Below are 24,536 nucleotides of genomic sequence, written 5' to 3'. Positions count from 1 at the left end.
TGGTAGGAATAAACAAAGATTCTTGTTTGGGACATCATCTAACATTTGAAAGAAAATGCATGCACCATTTATAATATGCATAGAGGGTGAGAAATTCTTCTTTTGGGGAGCTGCCATCAACCTCTAGCCTTTTAGGCCCCGTTTGATTAATGGGAAATGAGGTTTGGAGATGAGAATTCAATTGCTTTATCATGTTTGGTAAGTCCAAATATGAGAAATGGTTGCCTAACACATAGAAAAGTATGAAGGAAAGTGAAGTCCTCTTAACTTGGGTTTTGTTTTCCCTCCTCATGAGAAAGTTTGGGAAAATGAGTCAACATTAAATAAATATTTTTCATGATCATTTTGTCTCCATTAACAATTTAGAATTAAAATATATCATTAATTGCATTGTTTTTTTATTTGATTTTATATGGGTATAATTGGAAAATTATACAAACTTTGTTTTCCATTCCTACACAAAACAAACATGAGAAAAGAAATAAAGTGATATCTCCCATTTACTTTCCCGGTATTACCAAACGTGAGAAATGAATCTTTCATTTCCCATCATTTGGAAAATGTCATGAGAAATGATTTCTTCTCAAATTCGTTCCGTGAATCAAACGAGGCCTTAGTTCTTAAACCTTGGGGATTTATACCGATATTACTAATTTGGGTGTTTGTATCGTCCTGATCAATGATATAGTATACTTCACCGTATAACTGTAAGGTTAATAAGGTTTCCCAATTGATATTGTAAGATATTCAAGGTATTTTTGTCACGCCCTGGACCCGAGGGTCGGTGGAAATCTCGTGCTCGGCGCGTGAGAAAAAAAAATAAAAAAAAAAAAGAAAGCAGAAATATGGGTTTAAAATAAACTTCTCTTATAAAAATAGCTCCCAAAATCTTACAACTTTACAATAAATAAACAAAGCTCTACTACTCTCCTCTAATTTAGCCTCAACTTGTTTAGTCCTCGTCTTGTCTACTAATTCATCTGAAAAATTAGATAGGGTGAGGGGTGAGCAACCATCGCTCAGTGAGTAGATTATATAATATGCCAGTAAGCAATGCCGTTTTTACATACTCTAGAAAATATCATGAAAAGATACACCAATCCAGATCATATCACATCATCCCTTCATATCTCGGTTATCCTTCATAGCATGTAACCAACCACGTGACCCCTATTGGCCTCACTGCCCTATGTCCCCGTGTGATACATCTATCCATTGGATACCCCAACATTGAAGTTCTCATATTCTATGAGTAATACATACTTCACAAATATTCCAATCAATATATATAATGTGAAAAATTGAATCAAATTAGACATGCTTGACTTTGAAATAGAGAGATATTTGTAAATAGAACAAATCCATGATAATTCATGGTTTTCTTATTTTATCACAAAATAAGAACTTTTAGAATACATTACATAAACCACTCACCTCGACAATAAGAGTCCTTAAAATAAATTGGTAAGACAACCCATTTACCTATCTCGTCCAATATCAAATTTCCTTGTATATATGTATATATATATATATCTCTCTCTCTCTCTCTCTCTCTCTCTCTCTCTCTCTCTCGTTGCATTTATTTCTATGCAAGTTCTATAGACCCATCTCTATCCAAAACCCTAGCCAACCCTAAGGGTTCATAGACCCATCTGATCCACCCTACCTCACCAACTCAACCTCACAGACCCCCACTTCCGCGACCCAATCCCCAATCCCCTCTTCCTCGACTCGCTCCCTTCCTCCCTCCCTCTCTCTCACCCTATGTTTTTCTCTCTACTCAAAAAACCTCCAAGCCCAACGCCACCATACAACTACCCTCATCCCCACCTAAGATCCACCCCCAGCCCCACCCAAGACCCATCCAGATCCTTTCTCTCTCTTTGCAAATTCAAAAATTGAAAAAGAAAATAAATTTCTAACACTTTGCATCGGGGTTGGGGTTGCGAGTGGGTTCTGGGTTCTGCAGGTTTGGGGGTGGCGGGTGGATTGTGGGTTGGGTTGGGCTCTAGGTTCAAAGGGGGTGAGAGAGAGAGAGATTTTTATTTTTCAGGTTTTTTTTATAATTAAATAATATTTATTTATTTAATAATGTATATGGACACATGACATCACATGAGTGAGTCTACGTGGCACATTTGTATATGAAAGTGGTAAGAAAATCAACTTTGTGTATGTGATTGAGATAAAAAAATTTGATATATCAAACTTTAAAAGTTATAAACTTTACCATAATAAAGTGAAAATTACCCTTGATTTTATTAGAAGCTAAGCAAGTTTATTGTGCTTTGTTACACCCGTCGTCACTAACGATGAACAAGTGCTACGTTGCCAATGAAACCACGTTTAGTTCAACCTTTCGGAACGACGTCGTTTTGAATTGGATGAAGCAGCTTCTTTTTTAATCCGGATCCGGGCAACTAGTTAACCCATCCCACCCACCGAAAATACGACGGTATTAACGTTTCCTCTTTGACCGTTGGATGCAAAATCTCTCCAAACAACGGCCATGATCATCCCCTGCTTCACCACGTGTAAAATCCTGATTGGCATGTGAGAAACGCTCCATAACCAGCACGGCAACTCATCTGCCTTATCAAATCCTCTGCGACAGTCTCCAAGATCGAGGACAATGGTAGCCATTGCTTGTTGTTTCAGTGGTCTCCCCACGCCATCAATAAGACCTCAAGGACTCGTTGGGCATTTCCCAAATCTTCATTGCCCCTCTCTCAAGTTTGCCCATTTGAGAACCAACTTCAATACACCCATGGCAACAACCCCCTTCCAAGTCTCTGCATCATCAGCATCATCCACCATTGGTCTAATCTCACTCTATTTTTCCTATTTCTCTCTCAAATTCTTTTAAAGCTTGTATTTTTTTATTTGTGTTTGTTTAATTTTTGGAAATTTGTTGATGGGTTGGTGGGTGAAGGTGCACCAGATGAAGAAAAGGAGGCAGCCTCTTCTGGAAGGGTGGGAGCCAATGACCTGCTGATTGTGGGGCCAGGAGTTCTCGGCCGCTTAGTGGCACAAAAATGGCGGGAGGTATTTTTCGTATCTTGGTCTCTATGTGATTATTTCAGGGATACAGTGTTAAGATTGTGTTTAGTTTAGTAATTAGTGGTTAAAATAATTAATGTTTGTAGGAGCATCCTGGGTGTGAAATACATGGGCAAACAATGACAGTTGATCACCATGAGGAGTTGAGTAAGGTGGGAATTAATCCGTGTTTGAAGGGGACCAAAACCACCCACAAGTTTCCTTATGTAATCTTTTGTGCTCCACCATCAAGAACCTCGGATTATCCTGGTGATGTTAGGTGAGTGCATGGAAATTGAATACATGCTTGAAAGTGATAATTGGATAGTGAGTGTTTCATGTTTGTTGATTTTTAGTAAGTACTATCTATGTTGTGGTAGAATCAATTTGTAATTTTGCCAATGACTTATTTAATTTAACTGTAGAAGATTCATGGTTTGGGCTTTTTTGAATAAGCAGACTGGCTGCATTGAACTGGAATGGTGAAGGTTCTTTTTTATTTACTTCAAGCTCTGCACCATATGATTGTAACGACAATGGTCCATGTGATGAGGTAGACACTTATTTCTGCTAGTGGTACCAACTCTTTTACTTTGTATATATTCTTATATTGACTCAGACAGGTTTTCTTGTCCATGTATTATGTGGGTTTTGTCTTTTGAATTAATGCTGTTGCTGCCAAGTTGCTTTATTGATGATGTTCTGAATAATCCTCTGCCTCTTTCCTTAACTTGTTGGCTTTTGTAAATGTGTTGGACTTAGAGTGTTTTGTTTGTCATAGTGTTCATATTCTTCTTTGCAGGACACTCCAGTAGTACAGCCCGTAGGTATTAGATTAAGCACTCAAACAATAGAACATAGAAGAATATAAGAGATCGAGGAGACGAAAATATAGATCGAAGGACGAAAGAAAGGACCGAAATCAGAGAACCGAGAAGGAAGGACAGAAATCACATAGTAAATCTGAATCTTAAAGAACTACATGGGGTTATTTATAGCAAACTAAAACCTAGACATAATGGGATAAAAATCCCTTGCTTAAACAGAAATCCTAACCCAAATAAAATAGGAAACTTAAAACTAGAAATCTGGAAAAGTAGAAATCCTACTAGAATTTGGAAAACTAGAGAATCTAGGAAACTAATAAATTTAGGTCCTACGCGTCCTGCATCAGTTTTGTTTGTCATAGTGTTCATATTTTACTTGCAGGACACTCCAGCAGTGCCAATAGGGAGGAGCCCCAGGACTGATGTCCTTCTTAAAGCAGAAAAAGTAGTGCTGGAGTTTGGGGGTGTTGTTCTTAGATTGGCGGGGCTTTACATATCCTTTATGAAAGTCAAACTCTGAAAGACTATTTGTGCAGTAGAGGAAAGCTTTCACAGGTTTGGGAGCATCTTAGTATTTTTCATATTTGAAAGTGACCTTAACTATGCCTACAAATCAGATAGAGGTGCACATGTTTATTGGTTACACAAGGGGATCGTAGAAACTCGTCCAGATCACGTCCTGAATCTTATACATTATGAGGTGACTGAATCATCCTACTGTACTCGTGTCTATGATAAATTATTCAATATAGTTCTACTAATATCCATTCCTTTCTTTCATTATATTTAGAATCTGCTTTTTCTTTTCGGTTTGAGTATAATGCTTTTAAATATTTGTTTCTGTATTATCATTCTCAGCAACATATTTCTTGTTTCATTGCATTGTCAGGATGCGGCTTCCCTCTCTGTTGCAATCTTGAAGAAGAGATTGCGTAACAGGATCCTCTTGGGTTGTGACAATCATCCGTTGTCCAGGTCCTAATCTTAAAGATGCATGACGGCCTTCAACATTGTTGAGTTGTGTTGACTTTATTATATGGTCAACAGGGCAGCAGTTGCATGTTTTGTGTGTGTGTATAGCGATACGATTGATTCATGTTGGTTTAATTTCAAACGATGCTCCCAAAGTTTTTATAAGGGTTGGGGAAACCCGGCCTCAGCCCATCTTCCACTCATCGTACTGTCGTGTTTTTCAAAAAGTTTTATCCTGCTTTGTTGATTTGACAGTTGGATTTAATGCTACTCATGCTTAATATCAAATTTCAAGTGAATCAAATGCCTCTTAACCATTCCATCAATATTGTATTAAAATTAGTATTTTTGTGTATAAATTGAACCCTTTTTGCGTTGCGTGTTTGTCTTATATTGAATCTATTTGAAGTTGTTTTACATTATGTGTTTGATTAAATGCTAAAGCTAATGGTTGGATCAGCCTAAAACTGGCAAGTTAACCTGATGTCAGTTCATCCTGTCATACATGTGCATGCAACGTGCACTTGCGCACACACACACTGCTAGATGGAAAGTGATACCCATATTCTTATTATCATTTTGTTGTTTACTTTTTGATCCTTAATTATACAAGTAACTAGTGACATGAGCGTCTTTGGCCCTGCTAATATCTTTACAGGCAAGAAGTAATGGACTTGGTTACTAAAAGTGGGAAATTTTCAGGAGTGTTTGAGGGTTTTACAGGTAAGCTTCTTGCTAGTATTTCATATTTATGTTAAAGGGGGGATCGATTTTCTTTTCAGTGTGTTAAGCAATTTGAGTTAGGAAAGGAGAGTAGAGAAGAGATTAGAGATGAACTGAAAAAGAAGAGAGCAGAGAACATTTTGAATTTCCCTTATTCTTGTTTGGATGTCTAAGAAAGAAATGTAAACATAGTTTAATTGGGAACGTTAAAATGGAGAGAATAAAAATTAGTTATAAGAGAAAATGAGGCTCCAAAGTTCATTCTCACAGTATCTAATGTTTCTCTCTATGTTGAAATCATTGAAACGTGGAAAATTGAAAAAATTATCTCCATCGCTCTTAACTTCTCTCCAGTTTTCCTCAATCCAAACACTATATATGGTGAAATTTAACTTTATCATTAGCATGATGCCTTAGTGTACTTCTTGTCAAGACTCGACAAAAGTTGAAAATTTAGCAAATTATTCCAGTTTCGAAACTCACCTCAGACTATTTGATGCTGTTTATGCAGGAACTACTGATCCTTTGGGCAAGAGATTAAACAACTCAAAAACTCGTGAAGAAATAGGGTGGGAACCAAAATACCCCAGTTTCTCTCAATTCCTTGAGAGTATTTGAATTACTACTAGCATCTATCTGCATTGTTGGGATTGGATTTAGTGGTGGGAAGTATTGGTTTAAGTTGACCCAAGTAATGTTTGCCATGGAGCTGCTCAAGGTCTTACATTTGGAAATACTTGCTGCAGTGGGCTCGCATCTTTAGAGAACTGACAATTCTTAACTTCCTCAGTCAGAATTATCTGGCCATTGAAGCTCAGCGGCGATGTCGAACATTAAACTTCATGTATCTGTGTACAGGCAGCTGATATATATAATTGGTCCCAAATTCAATGTAGGACCTGACCATATAAATCTCTCAAATGTATGAACACTTTTGAGAGTAAGTCTTTCCTCTACATAAGATATATTCTACATGCTTATGTTGCTACCCACAAACTATATTTCTTCTTGATTGATTTACGGTCGATTGCGATTTGACTCAGATTTTTATTTAGTAAAAGATTGATAATGCAAGTTGATTATGTTAATAAACCTTAAATATTTGTTTAAGTATTGCAATTAATGTTACAAGTACTTTGCTGGACAAGCAAGTTTTCTGCTTCTCTTCTTTGATTCAGACACGATCCCTTCTTTACGGTTGACACTCTTTTTCATGTTTTGCTATTTGGTTTAAAAGCTTGTCCCCTGTGATAATTAAACCTTTATCTTTCAACTCACCAATTTCACCATTTGCCTGTTTTTTTTCTCAAAAGAATTTTGTTTTAACATACAGAGAGAAGAGAGACAGATGAAGGGGAAAATACACAAAATGAATAAATAGTGAAAAACAATTCACAATGACCTTTACTTCTGAGTTTTTAATTCCATCTGTTCCTTGTCCTTTCTTCCTTGTTTGTTCTCACTTGACTCTTTCCTGTTTCCCATTTTCTTTAATTAAAAATTGAAAAATATAAACGTGACAGAAAATATTCGACCTTGTGCAAAATTTTGGATGTGAACAGATATGGTACTTTATTTGTTCATACTTTATCCAACTTTTAACTCCATTTACTTATAACAACCAAAAGTCTTTCACATTAGCAAACGGAGCAATTGCTCTCTAGGCAATATTTTGGGTTCGAGTCTTAGAATTCGTGTAGCATGTGTGAATTTTGTATATTATCTCCTATCTTAATAAAAAAGGTCCTTAAAAAAAAAATAAAACTCTTTCACATTAATTAGCGTTTAGAATTTGGCAAAATGCCATCATTATTTGGAAAAATATATTGTATCTAATTGGAATAGAAACTAACATGATAGAGCATAATTTGTTTAATAATGTTCAGATCTTGACTTATTAGGTGGGTAAGAGAGGAATTTTCCTGCACTTGTCATGCTAATCTAGAAACATAGGGTAGGAGATGATGCAATAATTAAACAAAGTGTTATTTCGAGGCAGGTCCAAAATAGAGTTCAAAATAATAAGGAAAAACTACATAAATCCCCCCAAATTATAGTGTAATTTTCAAGTTCATACCCAATTTTAGAGACATTTACAAGTACAAACTCAAACTCTCGGAAACCCTACAATTTACCCCCTTCATTAGACAAACCGTTAGTTAATATGATATCGGTGAAGATGAGTTTGTTTGTTTGTTAGTTTTTTTTTTCATTTATTTTATTCATTTGATTTCTTATGTGGAGTCCACATCAATTAAAAAATAGGTCCCACAAATACCACATTAGCATTCAACAGATTAACTAACGGTTTGGCTAACGAAGGGGGTAAAATGTAAGGTTTCCTGGAGTTTGAGTATATACTCGTAAATCTCTAAAATTGAGTATGAAATTGAAAATGACCCTATAGTTTAGGGGGTTTTATGTAGTTTGTCCAAATAATAAAGAATTCAAGTCAACTTGACTTAATTTAGTCTATAACTAGAAGTTGGGGAACCAAGAATTTCCAACCCCTCAAATTCACTCCCTCTAATACTCCATTTGCAAAAAGCTTTCTAGCTTTTGCAACTTTGCCTTGGAAGTATAGAGCTTCAAGTTTTTGCAACTTTTGCCTCATAGTTTAGAGCTTCAAGCTTGTGCTTTGTAGAGGTGACATACATATCTATACTGCATATGGGGAAGTATTGCTGTTCTGAAGATGATGATGGTATTAATCTCGCAGCAGTTCTGGTGGTGATTGTCGTAGCTCTTCTCATTATGACAGTTTTCTCTTCACCACCGCGGCGTGGCCGGGTTGTTGCCGTGTATCGCTGCTATTGAGTCTTGACCTCTCAGTAATTTTTCTCCTTTTTACTGCATAGAGGTGCTGCAAATAATCATGGTTGGTTTCATAGTTATATTGGTTCGATCTGGTGTAAATCGTATGTAATATGTGCTTGTGACAAGGTCTTGGAAACATGATCTTTTCCAGTTGTAATAAGACTTGGAGGCAATTTATAAACTCATAATAAATTAGATATTGTTTTGCTCTCTCTATTTTTATGCTACTCGTTTCTGCTTTCATGTGCATTCTTCCAAGTTCATTTCCTTATGATCCAGCTCACAAATCACAATATTTAGCTAAGGGATTTTTCTTTTGGTGGCTCTGCCTTTTTTTTTTCCCCCCAGAGAAATGATTGAGATTTATTATTTTATTATTTAAAATCCTTTTTTTTTTTTTTTTTTTTTTGTGTGTGGTTGTAAGAAGTTTGGCCAAGAAGAAATTGTCCCAAGTATGAAACTTCCTTGGATTTTCTTTGGCCACAGAAACTTCCTTGGTTGACTAGCAACAAGACTTTGTCCTCAAAAGTGTTTGTCTTGAAAGTTCTAGTTGACTTCCAAAACTCTGCTTCCAAAACTTTTTGCCTATGTGTGAATCCAAGAAAAAGATATGTGTGTGTGAATGCTCAGAATTCCATATGGATTGAGTTGGTATACATCGTACCCAATTTTACTTTTTCCTTGGTGATGACCCAACTGATTTTTGAAAGAGAAATTTGGAAAATATTGCTCTTTTAGTATGCACACCCTAGGAATTGGTCATAAGGATGTAGATCTATACCTTCCATACCAGAGAAAGAGCCTCAATCAGCTGCATAACTTGGTTGGCTTGCACTTCTGCATAAGAAGAGGCTTGGAGTAATGGTCAAAACTTCTACAACTTCAACTTAATTAATTCTACCAACATTGATTAGCATGTTCGACCCAAAAAAAAACATTGATTAGCATGTCTTATCAGCTGAAAAATGGTAATCTTATGGTCCAAACACAAAAAGATGAATAGAATGAGCTTAAAATGACACTCTTACATCTATGCTGTCTCCCCTTTTATAGTTTTGTAGATCAAAATATTTCGGCTTTTTTATTTGGATTTATGCTAACTTAATTTCGAATTTTTATTTTATTTAACAACTATTGTTCATGAGATTAGAGTATTATTTATTTTATTTTATGTTTATTTTTTATTTTTTATATTTGTGTCAAAATTAGGAAGGAGAGAGGGAAAACTCATACATATGGATACACCAAAAGTCTGGACAAATCCAACTAACATATATTTTATGTTTCTGAGTTTTAAGTTTTGGGAAATAATTTCAATATTTTTTTTTTTTTAGAAATAGAAACTGTAGAGTTACACGTCATCATTTATATCCACCTATCATTTGAATCCTACTCTCAGATAGAGTATCAGCTCCAAAACGACCATGAATTCCACTGAACCGAAACCACAAGCTCCTCCTCGCTGATCAACTTTCCTGAAATTGAACAAAAGAAGGGGAAAAAAAAATGTCACTGTGCTTCTCCTCCATTGTATTCAGTCTTCATTCAGCAAAGAACCAAAGCTTCTTAACACGTTTCTCTTCTCAGTTCACCAACCAAGCTAAGGTAAGCTCTGTTCCTTATGGTTCCCCATCTTCTCCTTTAAACTTATCTGAAATTTTCAAGTTTAGCAAAGAAAGAACAAAACCCATTTCAGCTTCAGCGACGCCAACTGCTGAAACCGCCTCTCCACCTTCATTCAGAGGCAAAAACCCAAAAGATATCAACATTTTGGTGGTGGGTGCAACTGGGTATATTGGAAAATTTGTGGTTAAGGAGTTAGTTAATAGAGAGTTCAATGTTATAGCCGTTGCTAGGGAGAAGAGTGGAATTAGAGGTAAGGTTAGCAAGGATGAGACTTTGAATCAGTTGAAAGGAGCCAATGTGTGCTTTTCAGATGTTACCCATTTGGATACTTTGGAGAAATCTTTGGAAAACTTGGGGGTTCAATTGATGTTGTTGTTTCATGCCTTGCTAGCCGTTCTGGTGGTGTAAAGGACTCTTGGAAGATAGACTATGAGGCAACAAAGAATAGTCTTGTTGCCGGTAGGAGACGTGGGGCTTCACATTTTGTATTGCTTTCTGCAATTTGTGTGCAGAAGCCCCTTCTTGAGTTCCAGCGTGCAAAGCTGAAATTCGAGTCTGATTTGATCAGAGAAGCTGAAGAGGACAATGGGTTCACTTATAGTATTGTGAGGCCAACTGCATTCTTTAAGAGCTTGGGTGGCCAGGTTGAGTTGGTGAAAGATGGAAAGCCTTATGTGATGTTTGGGGATGGAAAGTTATGTGCTTGCAAGCCAATTAGCGAGGCGGATTTGGCTTCGTTTATTTCGGATTGTGTGTTGAGTGAAAACAAAATTAACCAGGTTTTGCCTATTGGCGGACCCGGGAAGGCCTTGACACCATTGGAGCAGGGGGAGTTGCTGTTTAGACTTGTGGGGAGGGAACCCAAGTTCTTGAAAGTGCCCATCGAAATAATGGACTTCGCTATCGGGGTTCTTGATTTCCTCGTAAAGATCTTTCCTTCAATGGAAGATACTGCTGAATTTGGGAAGATTGGGAGGTATTATGCAGCTGAGAGTATGTTGGTTTTGGATCCTGAGACTGGAGAATATAATGCTGAGAAAACACCAAGCTATGGTAAAGACACATTGGGAGAATTCTTTGAGACTGTGCTGAGGGAGGGGATGGCTGGACAGGAATTAGGGGAACAGACAATTTTCTAAGAAGTTGGGCTATGGTAACAAGTTTGTACATCCACTTCCTCAATTGGTTCAACCAGTTTTGTACTATAGTCTGCTTTAAGGTATGCAGTTTCTTATCAGTACACCAACTGTATTCTGTATGAGTGACAAGCAAGTAATTATGATCATTGCTGTAAGATGCTTTACTGATTCTTCAATAACATCATCATAATTCATATAATCAAATTGTTTATTTAAGCCCATAATGTAATCACTTGTTAGATTTTAATGTCTTGCAAGTTGCAACCTGTAATTAGTCAGGTTGGGTACTAGATATACTTTTCATTTATTTTGTTCCTACGGTGCAAAATGCGTATCGACGTGGTGTACTTAATCTTCTTTCTAGGCAAGCTATGAAAAATAATGAGCTGAAACTTCAAGTAAAGCTCATATACTTCTACATAGGCAGTCTACATTCATGTACTTTTCATTTTGCAACTGAACTTTAGTTGGTCTTGGTCATGTGGGTTTCCTTCCTGATATACCATATCAAATGCAGTTCATATTTTTTGGCTTTGCCTTGTATTGGCTTTCTTTCCACATTAAAGAAGATGGAAATCACATAGTAATTCCTTTGTAATTTTGTGAGGTAGGTTAACATATGAACCAAAACACAGGAGGAAACAGATTTGCAATTGCAACAGCTACTAATTCTCATTCAATTGCACTTTGAAAACCCATGACCAGACATGAGTCCTGACTTACAAATGATTCAAGACAAATCAATACCGTACAAAACTACAAGTAGACGACAGTTAAAATTCAAAACAACCTGCAAATGTACAGAAATCCACACACTAAGATTCATCCATAGGGCTTACATATCATACAAGACACATCAGAGACGAGATAGATATACTGTACAAATAGAAAACATTTACACAAGAAACGAACCTATAAATTACACAAATCCACAAACGCTAAGATTCAATATGAAACACACAAAACATACACACAAAATATCTGATGGGATGTGGGTAGGGTTCTAATATATGTAAGGCCATCTGCACAAACTCTATTTGGGAATTTTTCGGTGGAGAGTGAAAGTGGAGAGCCAGACAAGAAGGACAAGCAAAACTGAGGCAAACAATGAGGTAGCCAGAGCGCCTACAACGTGTTGACAGAACTTATCAAAAGTAGAGCACACTTTCAGCCACTGCGTATGTTTATTGCCCTTGTATCCGATGTATGCAACACCTCCGGCTGTGCCAGTGGCCGAGGCTACCAGACCCAATACTAGCTGCATCATAAGCATTGCACATGCATAGTTTGTCAATCTTGTGTTTTACCATAACAAGAATGAAAGGAACAAATTTTAGCTGCTTGGATTACACTACAAACGAGCTTGAAATGTAAGTGCCAGCATACTATGTGAACTGTTTATGCTGTTGGTACATATAAGAAAACAGATTAGAGCTTACCACATCCAAAAATACAAAATGAAGCAAGAACTTTGTTGAGAGGATTGGCTTCCAGATGACTGAAAGGGATGCTAGCGTAGTAATAATGGCGTAGAGGCCTGCAACTGATAGTGCCGCCACAAAGTATCTGAAACAAGAAGATACATCAGAGACATCTCTCTAGTGGGAGATATTGTAGATACAACCTCTCTTTCACAATTCAATCCTCATTTCTGGTCAAATATTTAATTATGGTGAGATATACAAATTGTATACAATACTTTCTCCATGTGGAAACCACTAATTTAAGAAATTAGATGCCCCAATTTGGTAAGAGGAATATCTTTAATTGCAGGCCCATCCTATTACTAAGATTATTAGAAAATCCTCTTGTGGGTGAGTGGATGACATGCATAGGCTTCTAAGCTTGATGCATATTAATTCTCCATTTTTATAAAAAGAGAATCCCACTACTCCCAAAAGAGAAGATTAGATAGATAGATTCCATGTTAAAGGAAGGAAAAGCAAAGATTAGATTTATTAAAAACTAAAAGATTGCTTAATCTTCAGCAGGTAATCTTTCTGATTCAACTGTAACAGGTGGCTGATGGTTGGAGATTTACCTACTTTTTTGGTAGGAAAGCATCCTAGTCTATTCACAAATACATGTTCCTATGTAGCTAGGGGAAAAAACCCCAACACTAGAAGAAAAATAAAACTGAATTTACTTATTTGGTCATTTGTTCTGTACATATATTATAATAATTTTAAAGTGCTTATGGTTTATAAAGTGTTTTATGAAAAAGCACTGTGCTTTTTCAGAAAGCATAAAAAAATTTGACCTTTTAATTCTCATAAAAGCACTTATGAGCAGAAGTACTTCCTATACAAGCAATCTCACCTAAAATGATTGATACAAGTAAATAGATGAAAAGCTGATTTCAAGCATGAAGGGTAAGACACTTTAAGAATTGTAGAGAAAATAGAAAGTCCCATGCCCGACTAGAACATGTCTAAGAGTTTATAGTGTAATTTTAGTTTTTTTATATATATTAAATTATTTGGAAAGAAGAATAACATGAAGAGAATTTTGGTTATTCCTTGTCCATCAAGAAATTTCATTTAGGATTCTCATGGAGAGAAATAATTGTTGAGCTTTTGAAAACAGAACTAATTAGAGGCACCAAGAGTGTTCTGTCTGCAAGATGAACAATCAAACATATTATGTGCATGTTTGTGTTGAGCAAGCTGTAACCATGCATCTAAATATATGCCTAGCAAAATAATAAAAAAACATTTTGGGTGCATGTAAATTACTCACATGAAGGCCGGAGAGTGATTAAACTTGGCCACAGATATTCTAGGACCTAGGTGAACTGTTTGCTTGCTAATGACAATGACCAACACACTTGTAAGTGATGCTGCAAACACTAGGAACCTGAGAACCACATCAACTACAAAGAAGTAATCGCGTTTAGGGGGAGGAGGCGTAGACCCGTAGGCTGCCCCTTTTGGTGGTGGCGGGACTTCCTTGGCAGTTTCCAGGTCAGCCGGCTTATCTGTAGATCCCATGGAAGCTGGTATGGGCTCAGTTAAGTTTGGTTAAGCGAAGCAGAAGTCTAAGTGTAGCTGTAGTAGTAAATGGTGGAGGGAAAGGTGCACAATGAGTATGTTATATATATTATGTTTGGTGAACACGAAATGGTCTAAATACAAATCTAGTTGGAGTTTCCTGCACGCAAGTGAATTTATTTGAAAAGTGTTTAGTTGGTTGAGTATGAAACCTTTGATCATTATCTTATACACCATAGACTTTCTGGTTTTCTTTTTCTCTTCTAAATGTCACCAATGAAAATGAGTAGATTAGAATATAAGCCAGACAAAGTTGATAGCTTCCTTGTGCAAATTCTAGACAATTATAAAACAGAGAGCACTAATTCTGATAATTTAATAAAAGCTGTTTTGCGAATTCAAAAGTTTGGTTGAAATTACTTTAAATATATATTCCCTCGTTTAATTTGTAGTTAAAAGTCACATCAAAATACAATTTGCGTGTGGCTGTTCAATCTCTAGAACCCTTATCACTAATTTGCTTCTTTCCTTTTTTTCCCCCCCCGAATACTGATTGCCTCCTTCCCTGATAGGAGATTCTCATTCTTCTTTCAAATCACTGTTTGACACATGTACACAAGTAATTCATAAAAACACAAAAAGAAAAACTTCTATACACATATATCGTACTGTCATTAACATGAATGTCGAAGTTCCTACTTATAAGGGCAACAAGGAAGTATTTTCCTTTTTTTCCCTCCCCTAGATTGTAGCTGATGACTTTATATACAAGAAAGCAAATTCTTCTTTTGTTTCTTTTCCCCTTTCTAATCAACCAAGCAGTATACAATAATACAATGGGCTCATTTAAAATAAAAGAGGGTGCAAGTGTCTTTTTCTTTCTTTATCAAACGCAAATGATTGGGAAAAAAATAATATTATGTGTGCAATGCATATCTGTCACGAAAGTGGCCAACTTTCTTTCGCATTTTATCACCAACCATTCAAATTCAAATGAGTAGCCTCCAAGAAATTAAGCTTTAGCTACTTCGGTTCAGTCTTTTCTTTTGCATTGCAGTGCAGACTTTGTTGTCAACAGAACTTTCAAGGGATTTCACTACAGTAGAGGATAATGAAATGATTATATAAAATTAATTTTTATCTACTGGACGTACACGTCATTGTGAAATATAAACATATAGAGCTTATCCCATTAGTTGGACCCAAATGGGGTGCCTATATATTTTTATGACTTACGTAACCATCACTTGGGTCACCTCTGCTATCACTAAATGTCTATAGGGGCCTTGTTCAACTCACCTAGATGATACCTGGTGAATTTGCCGATCGATCACGACGGTTGGTATTGCAGAAACTGTAGTCCCTTTTTATTAGAAAAGATTCAGAGTTCAAATCTCATGAACAAATTTTTTAGAATTTAAGAAGAAAAACGATATAAAGCTTCGTGAATTCCAAAATACCAAATATATATTTTTTTTAACAAATAACTCACTTAGATTAGAATATGTGATTACCGTACCTCAAGTGGCCAAACAAATTTACATGTAGACATCAAATTCCCAACACACACCCACATATATTTACAGCAAAAGGATTCTAATTTTATGTCTGTGGTGCAGCTGGTGTGTAACAACCCGGTCCTTAATTAGTATTTAATTATTAATTTATTCTAGTAAAACACTTATACTCATAGAATATTTTATTAGTTTAAAAGTTGACTTTTTGACCGGGAAGGAATTTGGGGATTTCAGTTATACCGTTGCGTAGAGCGCGACGAAACAAGTCCGTAGTGGACTAAAATCGGTGTTGTAACGAATGAGTTACGATCAAAAGAAGTTTAGTGGCGTAACCGTAAATATTTCAATCTTCAATTTATATAAACCCAGATTTTCTGATTTTCGGGGGACAACCAGCCTACTTTGGGAGCTGTTTTCTCTCAGCTCCAACCTCCGATTCAGGCAAGACCAGTGCCAAACGAACCACCAAACTTCCCTCTTCCAACCCCAGCCCTTCCCGGCCTCGATCCGCCGCCATAGTCGCTGAAAACAGCCGCGAAACAGGCGATGCTGAAGCGATTTTGTGAGAACTTCCAAGCTTTCGTTCTCCATCGTCCGGCCACCAAATCGGACGAGTGATGTATGGATTTCTAGCTATTTTTCATGCTCTAGCTGCTGGTTGGATAGGATTTCAGAAATTTCCAGCGTAGATAGCTCGATTTACGAGCTAGGTTTCAGCAGATTTTTGGGTCACTATTCTGGCCACTTCCGGCCAGTTTTTGGGGTAGGTCAAAGAACAAAAGTGGCTCCAAATGGGGTGTTATACCTAGGATAGGAGTCTTGAGCCATGATTCGGAGTTTTTCCGATGAAGCGTTATCGCTTTAGGAACCATCTGGCGGCGCGTGGGCGGTGCGTGAGCAGCAGGGTGGGGACCACAGTTAGTCCTAGAATAATCTCATAGTTCCCACGAGCGAGTAGGATTTCGCGGATCTTAATTCGGATAACGTTTGAACCCCGAACGGATCTCGCCTAGTGTGTGATTTTCGAGTTCGATACGTTCGAACCGTTGGATCACAGTCAATTTCAAGTATGTTGATTTAGGTAATTCCAGGATTGTATAGTATTTGACGGATAGTAAAATAGAGTCCCGGTTACTCCAGAAATGTCAACCCTAGAGCGAGTTTAACAGATAAATAAACCAGTTATAGATAAACAAACCAATTACAGATCAGGAACAAAGGAAAGAACTACGTGTGGTTTGATCCTCGATAAAATGCGTACGACCTACGATTATCAGCGCAGCCACAAGTTAGGGCTCATGGTTTATGTTATTGTTTAGCAGGTATTTTGGTCTTTTATGACCCACGGTTACAGTGTCGATTTTAAATAGGATTCGCCCGGATTTCAAAGTGAAAATTGGGTCGGTCGTTTCATGGTGACAGACCAGCATTAAGAGCACTTCCAGTTAGCCTCTTGCCATGGCAAGGGAGCCCTAGGCGGCTACTATTCACGTGAATAGTGGTGCCTTAGCACAAAAAAATTGTGTTTTCAGTGCAAGGCTTGCCATGGCAAATACTATTCATTTTTTTGTTTTTTTCACAACTTTGTTTACTTAAACAATTAATTTGGATAATATTTTCGGATAAGATTTTTGGGTTCCTACGTGTCAATACTATTCATATCGGATCATATTTTCGGTTTCAAATTTCAGATAAATTTTAAAATTCAAATTTCAGATAAATTCAAAATGTCAAATTTCATATACATTTCAAAATTCAAATTCTAGATAAATTTCAAATTTTAAATTTCATGTGAATTTCAAATTTCAGATAAGATTTTCACCCTCTAAAATTGCGTCACGTATCATCTCTATCCACCTAAATTTTTCTATAAAAGCAGAGGCTCAGCTCATACATCCCACACCATATCTTCTCTACATCTTCATTTCTCATATTTTAGATTTCATTTATCATATTTTAGATTTCATTTATCATATTTTAGATTTCATTCTCCATTCTCAATGTCAGACGACATGGAAGAGGTTTTGGAGAGGCAAGAGTGAGAAAGGCGAGCAAGATTATGTAGAAGAGCTGCAAGCAAAAAGGCGCAGAGAGAACTAGATGAGCAACTTGGTGTGGCCATTGTTTTGCTGGAGGAAGAAAACCAGAGCCGCCGTGGTTCACGAGAAGGCCGGGCACCTGAATATGGACAGACATAGACATTTTCGGGGTAAGAATCTTATGGAAGATTATTTTATCCCACAATCTCTATACTCTGATGTTCATTTTCGAGCAAGATATAGAATGCAACTCCATTTTGTTCAATAAAGTCATGCATGATATTTGCAATTATGATGACTACTTTGTTCAAAAGAAAAATTGTGCTGGAGATTTGGGGCTACTTCCCGAGCAAAGTTCACAATTGTGATCGAATGTTGGCGTATGGGTCATCTGCTGATCAGGTGGATGAGATTGCCGGATGGGGAAGTCCACTATTTTGGAGAGCTTAGTGCGATTTTGTGATGCATTGGAAAATCTGTACACCGGGGACTACCTGCAGACCTCGCCCAAGGACTTGCAGCGGCTTCTACAAAAAGCTGAGTCTCGTGGATTTCTGGAATGATTAGTAGCATTGACTGCATGCACTGGCAATGGAAAAATTGTCCATCTGCTTGGCAAGGGGATTATAGGAATCGGAAAGGGCAGAAAAGCATCATCCTCGAAGCGTTGCTGGTTTTGATACATGGGTTTGGCACGCCTTCTTTAGAGTTGCCGCTCTCAAAATGATTTGAACGTTCTGGGTCAATCCCCGGTGTTCAATGATGTTCTGAGAGGTGAAGGCCCAACTATCACATATCAAATTAATAATACCGTCTACGAGCGAGTATTATCTAGCTGATAGTATCTACGAGGTGGACAACATTTGTGAAATCAATTCCACATCCCCGATCCCACAAGGAAATTTTTTTTGCTGCCTATCAAGAGGGGTACAGAAAAGATGTGGAGAGGTGCTTTGGTATCTTTCAAGCCCGGTGGGCAATTACAAGGAGCGGCACGTCTATTTGATAAGGAGGTGCTTAGGAGTATAATGATGACTTGTATCATCCTCCACAACATGATTGTGGAAGATGAGTATGATTACGATGCTGATGAAGTGTATGAACCAGATCCCATGAACACGACCTTAACACGAATTTATGAAAAACCTATGGGTGCAAATGGAGAACCAGTGCAGCATGATCCGTTAGTTAGAGACGGTAGTTTCATGCATCGGATGATTGAGCGCTACACGGAGATGCAATCGTCATATATTCATGAACACCGTCAAATGGACTTGATGGAGCATTTGTGGGCGTTGAAAGGCAATGAAGGACAATAAAGTAAAGTGAAGATGTTTTTTTAATGTATTATGTTTATGTTGTATTTTTAGTTATGCTTTGTTGTTTTTTTATGCTTTAGTTGTGGTTTGTTTATTTTTTATGCTTTGGTTGTGGTTTGTTTATTTTTTATGTTTTGGTTATGGTTTGCTTTTTATGTATGGAATGTTTTGAATAAAAAGGAATGTTGTTGAATAATACATGAATTACAACTAGTTTTTTAAACAAAACAAAAAATACAATGAAATGAAAGGCAAACAAACTAACTTAATGGTACAATGAAATGAAAGGCAAGCAAACTAATTTAATGGTTTTGACCATTTAACCAATCCGTGTTGCTAGGTCCATCGTCACGAAAAAGTCTTCGTCTCATAACATCCCTTCGTTCTAACTTCCAAAATTGTTTTGTTTCGGGGGACATATGGGTTGTATCTATAGCCATGGTTTTCCGATCATTTTTTTCAATCTTTCCTTGGCGTACATACTCCCTTTCTTTTGCATATTCTACTTCCATTTCCGTATCGTGCTCTTGTTGTTTCATATCCATTTCAATTCTCATGACTTGCATCTTTGAAAGCTCATCCAAATATTTAGATGTATTTTTGGTAGAATTACTCCCTCTCTTCGCCTTCGCCGCCTTCCTCCCAATAGGCCTCGGCTCTTTTTCGATAGGTGAGTCTTGACTCATCGGGGAATCCATAAGTGAATCCGATGTCGGTGTCTCATGGAGTGACATCTCGTTCAACACTATCGTTGGACCCGTTGGAATAATTTGGAATCTCTTACAATTCTTCACCACCTCCCAACATAAGGTATAGTTGAAACTTTTTTTCCCTTGCCCAGTAGCACCAAAAAACATTTGTGCTTGCATAATCTATACAAAAAAAAAAAAAGGAAAGGCAAGAAACTTTAAAAAATATTGGCAATGCAACAAGTATTAAAAAAATTAATGGAAACGCAAGAAACTTTAACCATTTATTAGAAATGCAAAACAAAATATAAATATTGCAAGAAACATTCATATTAATATTGGAAATACAAGTTATATTAACATAATATATAAATCGCAAGAAACATTTAAATAAAATTTAATATGACATAGAAATTAATAAAACAAAAAATTACAAAAAATTTACCTCACTGCTAAGGTTTTCCCCGCTTCTATGGTTGTTCATCGCTTTTGTCAAGGCATCTCTCCATTTTCCCAGCTCTTTATTAAGAATTTTCCACCTACTAGATAATGCCTGATCCATACGGGTCGAACTAATTACCCTTTCACAAAATTCCTGATGAATTTTTTTCCACATATGACAGAATTTGATCTCATTGCCCGTTACGGGACAATGACTAACTTGGAGCCAAGCCTCACACAAGCCCCTCCTCCGGTTTCACTAGAAGAACCCATAATATGATAGAGAAAAAAACAACTTGAAAGAGAGAAAAAAATTGAGTAGAAAGTGAAAAATAGTAGAAGGAGAAGAAAATGTATGAGGAGTTGGTGTTAAAAGTGAAGAGTATTGGTTGGTATTTATAGAAAAAAAAAAATAGTATTTTTTTAGTATTTTTTTAAATTTTTTCTGATTTTTTTCATTTTTTATTGGGCAAAAAATTGCTGCCGTTGGATTCTGGAAAAAATGATTGGAGAGCCCAAGAGCTTCCACGTGGCATAGAGCCGTTGGGGTTGCTTTTCGATTTTTATTCTCGAAAAAATGGCTGCCATTGGATATGTTTAAAAAGTGATCGAATGGCCCAAAGCATAAGACACGTGGAATAGAGCCGTTGGCGGTCATCGTAGTGGCGTGTCAAATTTTTTTAAAGTTGGTGAGTGCATTGCACGCCACTTTAAAAATTCAACCGACTTTATCGTGGCGTCGGCGATGCGTCGGCAAGACACCTGCAGGTTGGCGCAGGCTAGCCTCCTGGCCAGCCAGTATGTGGGCCCCACTACTTGCCCCTGGCAGCTTCTTGTTCTGGAAACCACATTTTGGGTTCCCCAACCCTTGGGCCCCTTGTCGCCAATGCTTTAACATTACGAGAATAGGTTTGTTTGGAGATCATTTTGTAAAGGGTAATGATGGAGGTCCAGAGAAGCAAGATGAGCAAAATGGAGGCAAATATGGAGACCCCGAAGGAGACTCCAAAGATGTTGACAGAAGCTACTGTAAGCATAGCGAAATCCGACCAGCTAAAGTCATCGTTGCCCCTTAGCAAGATATATGCAACACTTCCAGCAGTGCGTGGTGAGGCTATGATCGCTAATATCAACTGTCACACACAACGTATACGGAAATGTAGCATTGTCAAACTGTTAATCTGGATCGGTTAAGTTGACTATTGATTAAATGTTTGATTCAAATTCAGTCTCCGAACATATCTATTTTTATATTAGAAAATTATACAGAAGGAGTGTCAGAGAGAGAAAGCTAACCACATCAAAAAGCGCAAAAGGGACCAAGATTGCTGAGGAAGCTGGAGCTAAGATGTCTAAAAATGATGTAAACGTAGTAATGGTAGCATAAACCCCTGCAACAGATAATGCTGCAACATAGTATCTGCAGGGTTTTATTAGATTCAAATTAGGGTTTTGAAACCAAATTAAACTTATTTGAATGTATATATAATGAACATGATGTTCCAATTCCATACATTTGTATTCAAATCCCTAGCCTCTCTAGAAAATAATTTCTGACTGCGTCCTTGAACAAGTTAATTTAAGCTATTAAATAAATTAATAACAAAATATATCGTTGTCACTATATCAAATCCTCTCACTAAACAAAATCTTGTTTACTAAAAAAAAAAAGTTCAATTGCTTGAATTTTATATTTTCCTAGATAAGGATGTAAAATTTGTTGCCTATGAAGTTGACTTTTCGATTCATTTTGGTCAACAACCATTTCTTGCCAGAGAGAAATGGGTTGCTTGTTTGTTTTCTTCGAGCCCAACGTTTGACAGGCTTAAGCATAGAAATAATTTATTATGGGAAAAAGGTTTATTCAATTGGATTACAGCATATCTGGATTCGATCATACATTTAGGGATTGTGCAAGTTTTCGATGGGATTTTATTAGGAGTGGAGTTATTTATTATATGAGACTTTCTATGTTAAGTTTTTGATGTGGAACTCTGTGTATTCTTCAATGAACAATTATTTTATTGCACAATCTTTAAATGTAGCGAGTCAGACAATTATGTAATTTATTTTTAAGTTCAATTTTTTCCTAAAAGGACTAAAAAATAATTTTACTATCTCTTAATTTAGCAAGTTATAGTCGGTACGAGCTAATATGAATAATTTGTTGACCAAACAAAACAAAATATTGAACTAAAGAAATAAAAAACGAAGTTTTGATTGGGCCTTCTATTTGGTTTGAGCTGACGTTGTATCTGGGCTACCATTTTTGTTTATTTGAATGCCCATTCGGCCTAATGCAAGCTGAAGCTCCTATCTTGCCAAATTAAAAACAAAATTATATTTAAATTAAAAATAATAAATAAATAAAAACCAAAATAAAATTTTGTAATAGGTCTCACGGCCTCAGAGCAGCGTCCTTTGCCTAGCCAAAAAATAGAATCTGAAAAAAGAAATTGAGAAGAACGTACATAATTAAGGGTAGGTGCATGAAGGCGGGTGATTGAGTGAATTTGAAGGAAATGGTTGCATAGTAATTCCCTTTTCATAGTACCAGTCCTCAGATTGCTTGCTAGTTAACATGAACACAACACCAACCACTGATGCAGCGATCAATAAGCTCCTAAGAAGCAAACTGAAGCAAAAGTAAATCACAGGCCTCTTGCAGGGCCGTTCTTGAGATTTTGAGGGTTTTGTGCAAAACTTAAATTGGGGTCTCACATAATCTAATACAAAAATACTATCACTAAAAATTTGCCATAACTTAATGTCATAAACAATTTTTTTATAACTAAAAGTCACCATCAATAAATATGTAATGACAATTAGAAATCAAATTCATAAAAATTTAAATGTTTCCATTTGTAGTCCAATCCTATTTTTGAGAGTAGGCTTAATTTGTAAGCCAAATTTGGATAAATCAAATTTCAGCCTAAAATTTCTCGCTATCTCTCTCCGTTTTCTTTTTCTTCTTTAATCCTTTCGCCCGATTTCTTCTTTCTTTTCTCTCTCCTTTCTCTTTTCTTTTTCTTTCTTCTCTCTCTTTTCTTGTTCTTCTTCTTTCTCTCCGCCATTTTTCTTCTTTCTCTTTCTTTCCTTTTGTCTTTCTCTATTTGTTTCTCTTTTGTTTTATTAAGTCTCTATTTCTCTCTTCTTCTTTTTTCATGCTTTTCTCTGTCTACACATTGATGGTGGTTTTATGTAGTGAAGATGTTATGAGTTGATGTTGAATAGGTTTTTTTGATCATCTTGAGGTTGTGGGTGAAGGACCTGACTGTAGTCCGAATCACATAGGTGTCCAAAAAAAAATTTAGCCCACCCTTGTAAAAAATCCTGGGTCCGCCATGGGTTGGACAGACTCTGTTTGGGCCGTTCTTTGAGGTTTCATCATTGTCATTTGTGCAGAAGGATGATGCTCGTAGAAATGTTCTTTTGACATCACTCAATTACAGCATAACAATATTTTTCTCTACTTACACTCCCTTTTGCTTTTTAATATTTTTTAATCAATTTTGTTTCTTCTCTTTCCTATTTGACCGTTACTCTATATTAATTTCTTTTTTACTTCACTTTTATATTATTTCTTTTTCTTTATACTTAATTTTCTAACTTACTCCATTTTCAGTATTAAAGGAAACTTAATTTCTTACTCAATTAAAGGAAAAAAAATACTGAAAATGGAGTGCAAGTTTGAAAATTAAGTATAAAGAAAAAGAACTAATATGAAAGTGAAGTAAAAAGAAATTAATGGAGGGTAAGGGTATAATATGAAAGAGAATGAACAAAATTGATTAAAAAGTATTAAAAAGCAAAAAAGAGTGTAAGTGGAGAAAATGGAAGTGGGGAAATCATATCCCTATTTCTATATTGAATGCCTTAATTTTCTAGTTTAATGTGGTGAAGGTTACATGTTCTTGGATGCCTATAAAAGGTTACTCCTCCTTCACATTTGATATACCATTAGAATATCACATACCACAGTCACCACCACAATCTGATTCACTCTTTTTCTACTTTTATGTATATTTTCTACTTTCTATTAGTATTTTTGGGCAATGGTTATGTGACTTGGAAACATATCCGTCTGTGAACGTGCTTATAGCGGATCTTGAGCTTGTGTATTAGGGTCGTATCTTGGAGTTTTGTAGGCCGTAAGTACCTGCACGTAGGGAGGCTACAAAGGCTTTAGGACAACGTTTTTGACGTGCTTCATCGTACCAAGCTCACCTTCTTACTTATAATTTATTTTGCTTTTATTACTTACCTATCAATTTGTTTTTCTTCAGTTTCATATTCATTGTATCTTAATAACTTTCCAATTTGTTTATATGTTATTTATAATATAAAAGTTTTTGTATTTGGCTTTACTGAAAGAGGAAAACTATAATTTTTATAATA

The 24,536-nt window shown here is 36.4% G+C and overlaps 3 protein-coding genes and 1 pseudogene across 4 annotated transcripts; 2 read left to right on the top strand and 2 right to left on the bottom strand.

Moving 5' to 3' along the window:
* Nucleotides 1–2,595: 2,595 nt before the first annotated feature.
* EMB2799 (NAD(P)-binding Rossmann-fold superfamily protein) lies at nt 2,596–6,653 on the top strand. 2 transcript variants are annotated; one of them, XM_089046750.1, is made up of 9 exons: nt 2,596–2,819; nt 2,942–3,045; nt 3,147–3,319; nt 3,499–3,592; nt 4,249–4,360; nt 4,478–4,566; nt 4,756–4,841; nt 5,497–5,561; nt 6,073–6,653. In XM_089046750.1, the coding sequence occupies exons 1-9, from the start codon at nt 2,633–2,635 to the stop codon at nt 6,177–6,179; spliced, it is 1,017 nt and encodes a 338-aa protein (XP_088902876.1). In that variant the 5' UTR covers nt 2,596–2,632; the 3' UTR covers nt 6,180–6,653. The 2 variants fall into 2 exon arrangements, with proteins under 2 accessions (XP_088902876.1, XP_088902875.1); XM_089046749.1 differs by having other exon boundaries at nt 2,597–2,819; nt 2,933–3,045.
* Nucleotides 6,654–9,767: 3,114 nt separating this feature from the next.
* Nucleotides 9,768–11,342, top strand: PCB2 (NAD(P)-binding Rossmann-fold superfamily protein). The gene is given in 2 exon segments (XM_008224883.2): nt 9,768–10,362; nt 10,365–11,342. Coding segments are annotated over 2 exon segments (1,257 nt in total). The 5' UTR covers nt 9,768–9,884; the 3' UTR covers nt 11,144–11,342.
* A 600-nt stretch (nt 11,343–11,942) lies between these two features.
* LOC103322927 (CASP-like protein 1D1) lies at nt 11,943–14,259 on the bottom strand. The gene is made up of 3 exons (XM_008224884.2): nt 13,883–14,259; nt 12,583–12,709; nt 11,943–12,401 (listed from the first exon to the last, which is right to left on the bottom strand). The coding sequence occupies exons 1-3, from the start codon at nt 14,131–14,133 to the stop codon at nt 12,177–12,179; spliced, it is 603 nt and encodes a 200-aa protein (XP_008223106.1). The 5' UTR covers nt 14,134–14,259; the 3' UTR covers nt 11,943–12,176.
* A 6,691-nt stretch (nt 14,260–20,950) lies between these two features.
* On the bottom strand, nt 20,951–24,436 carry LOC107880349 (CASP-like protein 1; annotated as a pseudogene).
* Nucleotides 24,437–24,536: the final 100 nt, after the last annotated feature.

Source organism: Prunus mume, linkage group LG2 (assembly GCF_029339155.1).
Source record: "Prunus mume cultivar Tortuosa linkage group LG2, ASM2933915v1, whole genome shotgun sequence".
NCBI classification, from domain to species: domain Eukaryota; kingdom Viridiplantae; phylum Streptophyta; class Magnoliopsida; order Rosales; family Rosaceae; genus Prunus; species Prunus mume.
This window is presented reverse-complemented; position numbering and strand designations above follow the sequence as displayed.

Coding starts and splice junctions, on each gene's coding strand:
- EMB2799 (XM_089046749.1), top strand. CDS start 2,633: ATGGTAGCCATTGCTTGTTGTTTCAGTGGTCTCCCCACGCCATCAATA. Junction 2,820..2,932: donor ATCAGCATCATCCACCATTG/GTCTAATCTCAC, acceptor TGGTGGGTGAAG/GTGCACCAGATGAAGAAAAG. Junction 3,046..3,146: donor TGGCACAAAAATGGCGGGAG/GTATTTTTCGTA, acceptor TAATGTTTGTAG/GAGCATCCTGGGTGTGAAAT.
- LOC103322927 (XM_008224884.2), bottom strand. CDS start 14,133: ATGGGATCTACAGATAAGCCGGCTGACCTGGAAACTGCCAAGGAAGTC. Junction 12,710..13,882: donor AATCACTCTCCGGCCTTCAT/GTGAGTAATTTA, acceptor TTCTTGTTTCAG/ATACTTTGTGGCGGCACTAT. Junction 12,402..12,582: donor ATTTTGTATTTTTGGATGTG/GTAAGCTCTAAT, acceptor CTTATGATGCAG/CTAGTATTGGGTCTGGTAGC.